Source organism: Castor canadensis, chromosome 12, assembly GCF_047511655.1.
Source record: "Castor canadensis chromosome 12, mCasCan1.hap1v2, whole genome shotgun sequence".
Lineage (NCBI taxonomy): Eukaryota > Metazoa > Chordata > Mammalia > Rodentia > Castoridae > Castor > Castor canadensis.
Genome location: NC_133397.1, coordinates 37527178 through 37539497, shown reverse-complemented (window position 1 = coordinate 37539497; position 12320 = coordinate 37527178). Strand labels below are relative to the sequence as shown.

The window sequence follows — 12320 nt, the reverse complement described above, 5'->3', positions numbered from 1 at the left end:
CATTGCTTTTGCCTGTCTTACCTGTTCATTCTGCAGAAAATCTTTTAAAAGGGGTTCTTTGCTAAACGAAAGTTTGAAAACTTCTATTCTAGTTCATGTAGTTCATAAACCATGAATTATACACACACCCTGCTGGATTCACCTCTTCTTCACCCTGATGAGCACCTGAGTGGCTAATGCCAGAACAGTGTACTAAGAAGCTCCCTATCAAATGATAGTTATACATCCACCCTTATGCCTTTAAAGTTAAGAAGAAAGTAAGCCTATGCATTAGAAAATGTAAAGAATTTATTCATATAATAAAATTCAGGCTGTAAGAATTTTAATCACTGTTGAAATCCATGACACAAGCAAAAATTGAAAATAACATAACTGATCCAGATACAGTGTATCACGACTAAACTTATAGTTACTTGGGAGGCAGAGATCAGGAGGAATGAGGTTCCAAGACAGCCTGAGTGAACAGTTTGCAAGACCCCATTTCAACAAAGCTGAGTGTGGTGGCGTGCATCTATCATCCCAGCTACAGCAGAAGTATAGATAGGAGGATCACAGTCAAGGCAGGCCCAGGCATAAATGGCAAAACCTTATTTGAAAAATAACTAAAAGCAAAAAAGGGCTGGGGGCATGGGTCAAGTGGTAGAAAACCTGCTTAGTATCCACAAAGCCCTGAGTTCTAAACTCCAGTACTGAAAAAAGAAAATAACATAACTGATTTACTCTGTTAAGCAAATATGCCTGAAATTAAACATTCAAATTAGGATTATCCTCTTCAGGTTTATGATTGTCAGAATGGTTGGACTGAGAAAAACCCAAGAGATTAGTAAGGCACACCCGTGTGTGTCTGTGAGGTTGTTTCCAGAGATAAACTAAGAAGGGATGAGGAGACACACCCTGAATGTGGGTAACACCATCCCATAGGAAAAGGAAAAAGCTCTCAATGCAGGCATTCTCTTACATATTCATTCTCTCTCTCTCTCTCTCTCTCTGTCTCTCTGTCTCTCTGTCTCTCCCTCCCCCTCTCTTTTCTTCTAATCTCTGATGAGGTGAGTGGGCTCTACCATTTGTTCCCACTGCCATAATGTTCCGCCTCACCAGGGGCCCAGATTCAATGAAGTCAAGAACTATGAACTGAAACCTATGACACTGTGAGCTAAATAAATCTCTCCTTCCTTAAGTCATTTATGTAAGACATTTTGTCACAGTGACAAAAAGTCTCACTAAACAACGTTATTTGCTATGCCTAGGAGTGCTGTTTAATATGGTAGCCACTAGCAACATGGGGCTACTAAAATTCAAGCTGAAAAAACTTCAATGTTCAGTTCTTCAGTCACAGTAGTCATATTTCAAGTGTTCAGTGGTCACATACGGCTAGTGACCGTCATCTTAGCACAGATGGAGAACAGTCCCTCCATCGCAGAAGGTGCTGTTAGAGACTGCTGAGAGAGACCAGCCCTGATGGCACACGCCTATCACTGTACCGCCTCAGGAGGCAGAGATCAGGAGGATCGTGGTTCAAAGCCAGCTCGGGCAAATAGTTTGTGAGACCCTATCTCGAAAACACCCATCACAAAAAAAAGGGCTGGTAGAGTGGCTCAAGGTGTAGGACCTGAGTTCAAGCCCCAGTAGTGCAAAAAAAAAAAAACAAACAAACCGTAATTTAAAGATTAAATGTTCAATCTAACAATATTAGCAATTTGTACATCATGAAAAGTAACCTCAGAGTCTGTGAAATATTTTTGTGAATAATCTCAAAAGTGGCAAATAGTTCTTCAGATTTAATCTTTGTGCATACTAGGCAAGTACTCTACCATTGAGCTACAACCATAGCCCTAAATGTCTTTTTATTTTATGCACTTATTTTTTTGATGACACTGGGTCTGAACTAAGGGCCATGCACTTGCTAGACCAGTGTTCTACCACTTGAGCCACATCCCCACTCCCCACTTTTTATGCTTTAGTTATTTTTCAGGTAGGGTACCACGTTTTTGCACAAAGCTAGCCTCAGACCATAATTCTCCTACCTATGCCTAGTTGGAATGACAGGCATATGTCACTATGCCCAGCTTACTGGTTGGGATGGAGTCCCACTAACTTTTTTCCCAGGCTGGCCTTGAACCTTGATCCTCCTGGTCTCTGCTGGAGTGAGCCATGTGCACAGCTAAATGTCATTTTAAATAGGTCAATCTCACTACTGATTTTTTGGAGTTATCCACAGATATTCCCATTTTTCAGAATTCAAATCCTCATCCAGAGGACCTAAATGGGGAAAGGATTAGCACAATGGTGATCCAATCCATGAGTGAACTAAGTTGTATCTAACTATCATTTCAGTACCCCATAGCTTCAAATAATGCCAAGTTCAGTGACACATTCAGAAGGTGTGAAAAGGAGCCTTCCCAAAAGTCCTTAAGGTGGCTACAACTGAACCCTATCTGTGACTCCTTGATCTATGGTCTATTCTCTTTCTGAGACCAACATTTAAGTCTTCTTGGACTTTTGAAATACACACCTCTAAAATACAAACATTAGTGCTACCTGGCATCATAGGGCCCTCTAAATTCCTTCAAGAAAACAGAGAGATGCAGTACTACACTGCTTGGAAAGACCAAAATACCATCACCATTAAAAATGGTACTCATTGCCCATGACCCCTGACCACCTGGGCTAACATCAATATGTAGTACTTTTAGCAAGTTGTACTCTAAAAAGGGGACAGAGGAATGCCTTTTGTTCTTCTGACCTATGCAAATGATCACTTTGACAAACCTGGACATCCTCAGTCATCTCTCTTTTTTCCTTCTATTCCCAAGCCCAATATTTATTTGGATGCAGAATTTCTAGTTTGTTTAGAGATTCTCTTTCATTTAAGACCATGGCTTCTTTTATAACATTCATAATTCAGTCTCTAAAACACCATCAAAATAATAGTAAAATCCTATACAGCCAAATAAATCTAATTAAGCTATCTTAGTGAAATGTCTGTACCTTGTAGTTTTGACTGTATTGTTCTTATCTCTTCAGTTTGGTTTTGGTTGATCATACGGAGATTCTGATTGTCTAATTCTAGCTGAAAGAACATAATGATATCCTTTGATATAGGAATAACATTTCCAAAATGAATGAGTAAATTATAATATTTAGAAAATGTTAATATATAAGTACTGTACATGCAAGTAAAATAAAAAGGAAAGAACAAGAAATACATGAGTTTATCAGCATAGGCTAACAACCTAGATAACTACTGCATCAATGTTTATTTTGCAGAACTAGGAGTCTTAAATTTTTTCATTCCCCTATGCTGTTTCCACTGTAAAATTATGTTGAACCAAACTACTAAGCATTTAATCAGTTCTTCTCAGACACGGAACATTTAATTTTATGATAAATACATGTAAGCGCTGTAGTTATTTAAACATAACTAATTTGAACTAAAACCAACTATTTAGAATGAGACTAGTTACGCCGATTATCATGAGCTTATCAATGATTTTTAATTTTAGAAATACAATGATATTAAAATGAAAGCTACCTGTCCAAAGTGTACCAAAAGACAGCATCACAGCCAAATGATCAGAATTTTTGATTGAATCAGCATGATCATATATTCTGATGACTTTATTCCAAAGAAGTAAACAGTAAAGAAAAGGAAAAACACAGCAATAAATACCTCATTTAACTTAACTGTTACCCACTCTTTGATCTTAGCTGCTTTCTCTTCTATTATTTTAGCTTCTTGTATTCGTATTTGTTTCTGAAATAAATTAGAAGTTTGTTTAGTTCAAACATAAACTCAGTGATCTAGAAATGTCACATCATAAATACCCACTTAAAACCTGTTTCCAAGCTAATGTATCACCTCCAAATTATCAAACAGATCTTAAAAAGAGAAAAATTGCCAGGTGACTTTCCAGCATTTAGGTGACTTAGGCAGGAGGATAATGAGTTTGAAGCCAACTCAGGCTACATAGTAAGACCCTTTCTCAAAGGGAGGGAGGGAGGGAAGGAGGGAAGAAGAGGGAGACAGAGAGAGAGAAAGAGAGAGAGAGAGAAATTTTCGTATAAAAGGTATATGCAAGCATTTTTAATAATTGCTCTTCTCAAACGCAGTAATATTGTTGGACTTGGGTCACATGCTAAGGGGAGAGCACATACAGGAGGAATGGGGATAGGTAGGAAACCCAAAACTTGAAAGTGTCTGATGTGCCCACTGCAGAGGAGCTACTACAGTAACCTTAAAAGGACAGCGGTCAATATGGGAAGGTGACTGGGAAGTAGTCTTTTCACTGGGAAAAGATCAGGTAGAGATGAATCAATTCAGGTTGTAATACACTTATGCATGGAAGCAATGCTAGGAATCTCTCTGTACAGCTATCCTTATCTTGACTAGCAAAAACGCTTTGTCTTTCTTACCATTGTTTATGTCTTCTCTTCAACAAAATTGGAAATTGGGGGTGGGGAGAAATGACCCAAACAATGTATGCACATATAAATAAATGAATAAAGATAAAAAAACAATTGCTCTTCTGTTGCTCTGAAAGATCATACACTGAAATCAATCCACCGAATATATCAACAAAATCGTTTTTGGAACAGTATAATTAAACTACCCAGAATAGGGAAAGGAGAAAAGAACTTCTCAGGAACATGGCTATTTTCTTTCTCAAACTTTATTTTTAAAAGATCCAGAAAAAAATAAACACTGACAAACTCTAGGTTACCTTTACTAACCTTAAAATCTGGTCATGGTCACAGAACTATTGAGAATGTGACTTACATGTAAATTGCAGTGGTAGAAAACTGAAAACCACTGACCTAAACAAACACTGATCCCAGAGAGATTTTTTTAATGCTGAAGATGAAAAATAATTTAATGTAGTTAGCCAAATAATTTCATAGTGATCATATCTGAATGTTAAATGACTATTTAACTAAATAATCTTAATGCAATTTTTTGCAATAAAGCTTACAAATAAACTAAATGTTCCAAGTGGTCTCAATAAAGTGCTTTAAACTAGACATTTCTAAGCAGAAGGATTAGTGCCAAACGTAAATGCTGATAATATTGTATAAACATTTCCAATACCTTAACAATCTAAAGCAAAGATTAGTTGCAAACATTTTTTTGTTTTGTTTTCAGATGGCCTCCAATTTGCTCTGTAGCCCAGGCTGTTCTCAAACTCATGATCCTCTTGCCTCAGCCTCCTTAGTGCTGGGATCACAGGCATATGCGACCATTCCCAACTTGGCTGTAAACACTTTACAGATGTAAATGCCTGCTAATTACTAAGTATTTCCAATGTGAACACTACACCTAAACTCTAAAGTATGGACATTAAGGAGCACTGCCACATCTAAAAAGCATGAGATCTTGCCTGGAGTTACCCTAGACTGACTGCTATTTTACCAATACATGTGACACAAGCCTACAGTCTGACTAAAGAAGTCAAATTTCTCCTCCAGATCTACAAAATCTAAGCTCTCTCTTTTTAATCTTTGTGATTATGCACAAATGAGTACACACATTTAGAAGTCTCTAATGATCAGATTTTTCCTAACCTGCTCTTCAAGTTGCAGTTCCAAGTTTTGAATGATGTCATCTTTTTCCTGTATAAGAGACTGCAGATCTTGACACTTTTTATACAACCTTGTCTCTGATTCACTGGTTTGAATATTAGCTGCTTTTAATTTCTCTTCCATAACTTGTACCTAAATTTAGAGGATAAAATATTAAAATTATGCCCATATTTAATTTCTCATAGTATTAAACTTAGAATTTAACTTCAACATTATATAGATTCCCAGAAAATACCATCATAAAAAGAAAAATATTAAACAGCAAGGTTTAATGTATTTAATAATTATAAAATCTGAAGACCTCTCTACCAAGTGTTGTTTCTCTGAAGTACATAAGAGATCACAATATCGCCATGATATTAGGTGATGGTCATGTTTACTAGATCAAAGGTCATATGCAGTGTCTGTATAGAAGCAGACACTTTTATTTTAAACCAGGTAGGAATATAAAGAAAAGGTGAGTAGTGAGATAAGAATCAAACCAGATGGCCGATATAATAATACATTATGGGCAAAGGGAACCGAACTTAGATGAAAAAGAAACACACAGAGGGAGGAAAGAAAAAGAAAACAAAGAGACTTAAAAAGTCCCAAATGATAAGACTTATGAAAAAATTAAAAAGAACGAGAATCTAGATATAGGTAAGAGAATGTGTTTGGCAAGGACTCACTGATTCATTCAAAATGTTCTATGAATACCCACCAAGTGCCAAGCCTGTCTCAGGCCTTGGACGGCATCCGTGAATACGACAGAAAATCTCTGCCCACACAGAAATTACATTCCAGTAGGAAAGACAAAAAATATAATAATCATATAAAAATCAAGCAATACATTATACAGTTGATAAAAGTAACAGGTGTGTGGCTAGAGATGAGTGGTGCTTCAATTTAATACATAAGATAGATCTGTTCTGCTTGGATCTTCTGCAAAACACCTTCAGGCATGTGAAGTCTTAGCAGGGCATATCTGAAAATTGTGTTTCTGACCTACATTGATCCTATAAGTCTATTCAACTCATAGTGAAGTCTAGATTTTACTGTCACCACCTTTTAGTTGTCCTCTTTCTCTATCTTTCCATGAGTCACAAATTAAATCCTTGGAGATAGTCCAGCAAAATGGAAGCCTCACCAGAGACTTCACAAAGAGGTCTAACATGGGAGGTGTTAATGATAGTTAAAAAATAAAGTATTGGGGACTATATAGAATATTAATAGTTTTATTCTCTATATATTCCAAATAGGTAAATATTTTATGCAAAAGCATAAAGAAGAAAAAAAGCATTTGAGGAAATTAAAAATGATAGTTAAAATGAAAAAATCTCAAACTATTGAGAAAACATCTGAAAGATCAAAATGAATCCTCAAAGTTCAAAATTATTTGACTAGAGTTTTCAGAAGGAGGTGTAAAGGTTGGTTTGGTTTTATTTTTTTAACTATGAATACCAGGTTTCATCTGTGGGTTCACTGTATAAATGTAAATTCAATTCAGATGCCAAAACTATCCTACTTAATATTACCCACATGGTTGGAAACCATGAAAATAAAAACAAATTTAAAAAAAGAGAAAACAAGTATTCCACAATTTCAATGATAATTTAAGTTACCTTCAATTTAGATTCTTTCACACAATATTGTGGACTTCTGCATAAGCTGAAGGACAACGATCTGTACCAAAGACACAGATCTGTATTAGAGCTATGTCATGAAAAGCAGCCCAAGTAGGAGAGAGCTGTACAGCTAGGATCAATTTTAAGATGCTATTTCCAGCTGCACACAGGGTATTCTGTAGCTGTGGAAGCAGGGATAGAAAAGCAAAGCCCAAGTCCAAAATGGCAGCTCTAAGTACAGAGTAATAGAAGATAAGCCTCAAGAAAAACTCAAGTAACTGAATAAAAATAAAGATAACTATTACCAAGTCAGAGCAGGCCATCCTACAAACATTGGGTTGCCACATAAAATTGCCCTATTATTACATAGGAAAGGTCTGTAGTCCTGGACAACTATGACTTGGAACTACTCTTCTACCCTGAAAAACATGTTTGACTTGAAAGTTGTTTCATTTTATGAATTAATGCTCCTTGGATGCATCTTTGCCATCTGAAACATTTTACTTTAACTATTATTTTTAGGTAAATGACTTTCAGAGGCAAGAAAAATATTAGTAAATGTACAAAATCTCTTATGAAAAGAGATCATAAAGTAATTCTGGGCATCCTTCTTACCAACTGGTCCTGTTATGACCAAGTTCCACAGGATTCACCAGCGTTTCTTTATAATTAATATGAATAAGATGTCACAGAAAAGCTAAGAGGTTTACAAAAAAACAACCAGCCTTTAAAATATTCTACCACAAGCACATGGAATATAGCCCAGTTCTTTTTCCATTCATTTAACCTGAGCCATAAAAAAATTTTAACAATTTGCAAACTGACCAATAACACCTATGAATTCAAGTTGGCTTAAATAAACTCTTGCAACTATCTACATGTGGATACCCTCCGGTGTGGAATGATTCATGTTTTTAGGCTACTTTTCACTTTTACTTCTAGGCAAACCTCTGGTTGCTTCCACTCAGCACACTCCTCAGCCATTCCCCATCCCCAAACCTTCTTATCCTGAGATCCTTAAGTTCCTGTTCAGGGAAGGTTTAATCAGCAGACTTGGGATGCCCAGATCCTGCAATATTCCAAAGAAAGGACTGGACCCTGACTGGTTTTCGAAAGACAATCTATGAACCCTTGGAATATTTTGATGGATAAGACTGTCTTTCACATACCTAAGATCTTGGGTGACACAGAAAGTTAATGCTAACAATGTGCTTGATGGTGAATGCCTAGTTTTGTTCACGTGGGGGCCCGGGTCACACTGTACCAGTTTGACAGGGGCTGATGGGTAAGGAGACTGAGCAACCAGATACACTGGTACTCCAGGCCTACATGACTGATGCCCAGTAAAACCCTGAACACCAAGGCTCAGGTAAACTTCCAGTTGGCAATGCTTCATTCATGCTATCTACACATCACTGATGGAAGGATTAAATGCACCCTATGTAACTCCACTGCAAGACAGCAAATAGAAATTCTACCTGGGGCACATTGCCTAATGTGCCTTTTTGTTTTGTTGATTTTAATCTGTACCCTTTCATTGTCATAAACCACAACCACTAGTTTGTGGGGGTCCTGTAAGTCTTGTCAGAAAATCTTTGAATCAAAGGATAGTTTTTTGGACCTCAATATAGCTTCCAGTGTTATTTTGCTATTTTTCATTATCCTACCCAAAGTGGAAAAGGAGAAGCTACAAATATTACTCTCATTCTAACTACCCAAATCACTATTTCCATCTCACCTCATTCCTTCCAGCTCCCATCCCACCCACCCCCATTATAGGTAGTCAAGATGTGACTCTGTGTGTGTGTGTGTTGCTGGGGATCAAATCTAGGGCCTCATACATGCTAGGCAAGTGCTCTCCCACTGAGCTAAACCCCAGCCCTTGTAGCTGTATTTTTGAGTGGGGATTGTCAGTTTCTATTTCCAGGTAAGCTGCAATGGCAATGACAAAGACCCTCAATTATTACCAACTGGAATGAAGAAGGAATTGCTAAGACTATTTTGAATCCCAGATTATTTTCCAGTTACTTAAAATGTCCTGCAAATTAATTAATCACCCTAATCACATTTTAAACACAATTATTTTGATGTAGTACTTCAAAATTTATGAAGTAGGATCTTTCTTCTGAAGGCGAAAATTAAAAGCAGTAAATAAAATTGCTTTCTACATAATAAAAAATAGCAAAGCACTACAAGGTCCTGTATATGAGGATGACAGGGCCCTGATAATTTATTAAGAACCAAAATTTAGTTCAATACTGAGATTACACTACTGAAAAGCAGTAGAATGCTAGTAGTAGAATGGTCCGAGAGAACTTTAAATCCACTTCCGACCAAGTCTGAATCAAACATAGGCAAGGGAATGAAGCCTCAAACGACAGAATGAAAATACAAACTCCAGGCTGGATATGGTAGTTCATGCCTGTAATTCCAGCTACACAGGAGGCAGAGGTAGGAGGATTGAGGTCTAAGGCCCACCTGGGCAAAATTAGCATGAGACCCTATCTGAAAAACAAATTAAAAGCAAAAGGACTTGGGTGTAGCTGAAGGTAGAACATTTGTCTAAGCAAGCAAGAGGCCCTGAGTTCAATCCCTAGTCACATACACGCACACACACACACAAATTCTTACAGGGGAAATTGTCTATCCTCTCTGGTTAGCATAAATTAGTATTCTATCTTGGAATACCGAGATACCTGTACATAAGATAATGTGTACTCGTAAATAGTACTGGGTTGACTTCCATATACTGTTTTAAAATTTGAAAACACCACCAATAAAAATATATAATTAAATATAAAATCACCAACACTTATCTGACAAAATGTGTAATTTGTTTTTCTGCAGACAACTTAATGGATAACTATGAAGGGGATGCTACTCACTAACAAAGAGAAAAATGCATAAAGCAGAGTTGAGCTTTTGATGGTAGAACTTTTCACTTTGGCTAATATAAATACAATTGCCTAAGTCTTAGGATATGGCTCAATGAGAAAAGACAAGCTGAATTTAAGCAACATAAATCAGATGAGCGATGGAGACAAGGCTCAAGCGGTAGAGCACCTGCCTAGCAAGCAAGAAGCACTGAGTTCAGATCCCAGGAGTAGCAAAAAAAAAAAAAAAAAACCCAGCTGGGCGCCACAGTCCCATGGAAATTCTTAAACATAGCAAAGAATACAGTTACACAAAGGCCAAAAATGGTGACATGATCACTACATGAGTTCATCTGCTCTGTGTTTATATTTCCTGTCAGTTTTTAGATTCATGATGAGGTCTTTACAGAAAAAGGTTACTTCTGAAGCATAACAAAATAGGCATTGAATAATTTAAACTGCTGTGACAAAGGAAATACCTACAAATTTTGCTAGCTTATAGAAACTCCAAGAAATCTGCAATTCTCCCCTCTCTCTCCACTTTTTTTTTTTTTTTTTTGAGTTTTGCTTAAAGGCCTTACATCTAAAATACCAATTGTGGCATGTTTTTTGCCTGGAATTAAATGACTCTATGCCTGAGAAGATCAGTGGTTAAGCCCTGATGGCTCAAACTGCCATGGCCTGATTCTCTTGCACTGAGAATGGGGATTCTTTTTCTTTAGAATTCCCACTGGCTCTCTTAAGATCCAGCAAATCCAAGGGGGAAGAAATTATTTAAAAATCATAAATAAAAATCACTTAATTTAGCTTAATTTTTCACAACAAATTTGCCATATATGTAAATTTTTTAAATTTAAATTTAAAATTTAGTTTTAAATTTAAAAAGGCAAAAAAGCCATCCTTAATTTGTTTCTTCTTTCCCTCTGTATATAAACAATCAAAGGAAGGGAAATATAGGATAAAGCAGAGGAGCATATATAGAGACAATCATAGGTATTCAGGTAAAGAGAGATGCCACTAGGAAAGGCCAAAATCAGAAAGGAAAGATGAAGGGAGTCATGAGAGTCAGTGAGGCAGACAAACTGACAAATGTTGTGTTCCTGAGTGTGCAACTAGACAGGAATTCATGCACATGACTCACTCCGCTATTACCAAAAAAGACAAAGGTTTTTTATAGATAATGACAAAGAATGATATGTCTTTCAAAGAACTGGAGTAACCTTTTATGATTTTACTGTTAAACTGCTGAAGAGTATTTAAAAAAGCAGGCGCAGCATAGATTCTCACCATTACTAATAGTACTTCTACCTCCACGACCATCTACTGAGGGTTGACTGCATGTGGGGCACTTCTAATACTTACATAGCTAATACTTACATAGCACTTCTATGAGCCAGGAAAAATTCCAAGAACTTTACTCATAGCGAACTAGTTATCTTCCACAGAATCCTGACATAGGCATTAGATTGTACCACATTGCACAGATAGGAAGCTGAGGCCCAGGTCCTATAAGGAGTCAGACTGAGCCTGGCAGTTTGGCTCCAGAGTCTGTATTCTTAATTACTGTGGTACAAACCTCTACACAGTATGGAGGCTATCAGTTCTGCCAATATTAGCTGCTTTTTATAAGTAACAAGACTGAGACTCAGGAAGGTTTTCAAGTCAAGTAAGTGGTAGACTTTGGATTTAAACCCAATTAAAAATTTAGGTCTGTTCCCAGGCAGGAACATGAATTCATCTTTATTTCTCTTTCACTGTATCGACTTTACCTAGTTAAGTCTATATAGTCAAGTGTATCTTTGGTCCTATACCCCTCTATCCCTCTCTTCATCATTCCCTTCCCTCAAAAAAGGAAAGAAGGAAAAGGGGAAGTAAGGATGAAACAGAGGGAAGGGAGAGAAGGAAGGAGGGAGGGAGAGAAGGAGTGAGGAAGGAAGAGATGGATCACAAGGAAGAGAAGAGGAGAAAGAAAAAGTACATTGCTCACCTGAAACATGGAGCTTTAATTCTTTGTGTTTAGAAAACCATGATATGCAAATTGGAATAATTGTACTCTAGGAACTCTGGAGAAGAGCTGAATTAGAATTAACCTTGAAATTGCCTGTCACAATTTTATGGGGCGCTTTTACAATTGTCTTCACTTGGTTTTCTCTTATGTTATATCCTACATTCACCTCATATCTCAGTAACTCAGTGGGGCATTTTGTAGTAAGACAGGAATCATTATTAGATGTCAAAAGATAAATTCTGCTCAAGGTAGATT

At 36.9% G+C, this 12320-nt stretch overlaps 1 protein-coding gene across 7 annotated transcripts in view; it reads right to left on the bottom strand.

Moving 5' to 3' along the window:
* The window catches only part of Plekhh2 (pleckstrin homology, MyTH4 and FERM domain containing H2), a 125462-nt gene that overhangs the window by 66640 nt on the left and 46502 nt on the right, over positions 1 to 12320 (bottom strand). For 6 of the 7 annotated variants that reach the window (XM_020157403.2, XM_074049591.1, XM_074049593.1 and 3 more), the window contains 3 exons: positions 5560 to 5709; positions 3671 to 3754; positions 2989 to 3070 (listed from right to left, as the gene is read on the bottom strand). In XM_020157403.2, coding sequence (XP_020012992.2) covers positions 2989 to 3070; positions 3671 to 3754; positions 5560 to 5709 — 316 coding nt within the window. Of the gene's footprint in view, positions 1 to 2988; positions 3071 to 3670; positions 3755 to 5559; positions 5710 to 12320 lie in introns of those variants that run through there. The other variant, XM_074049592.1, reaches the window with a different exon arrangement.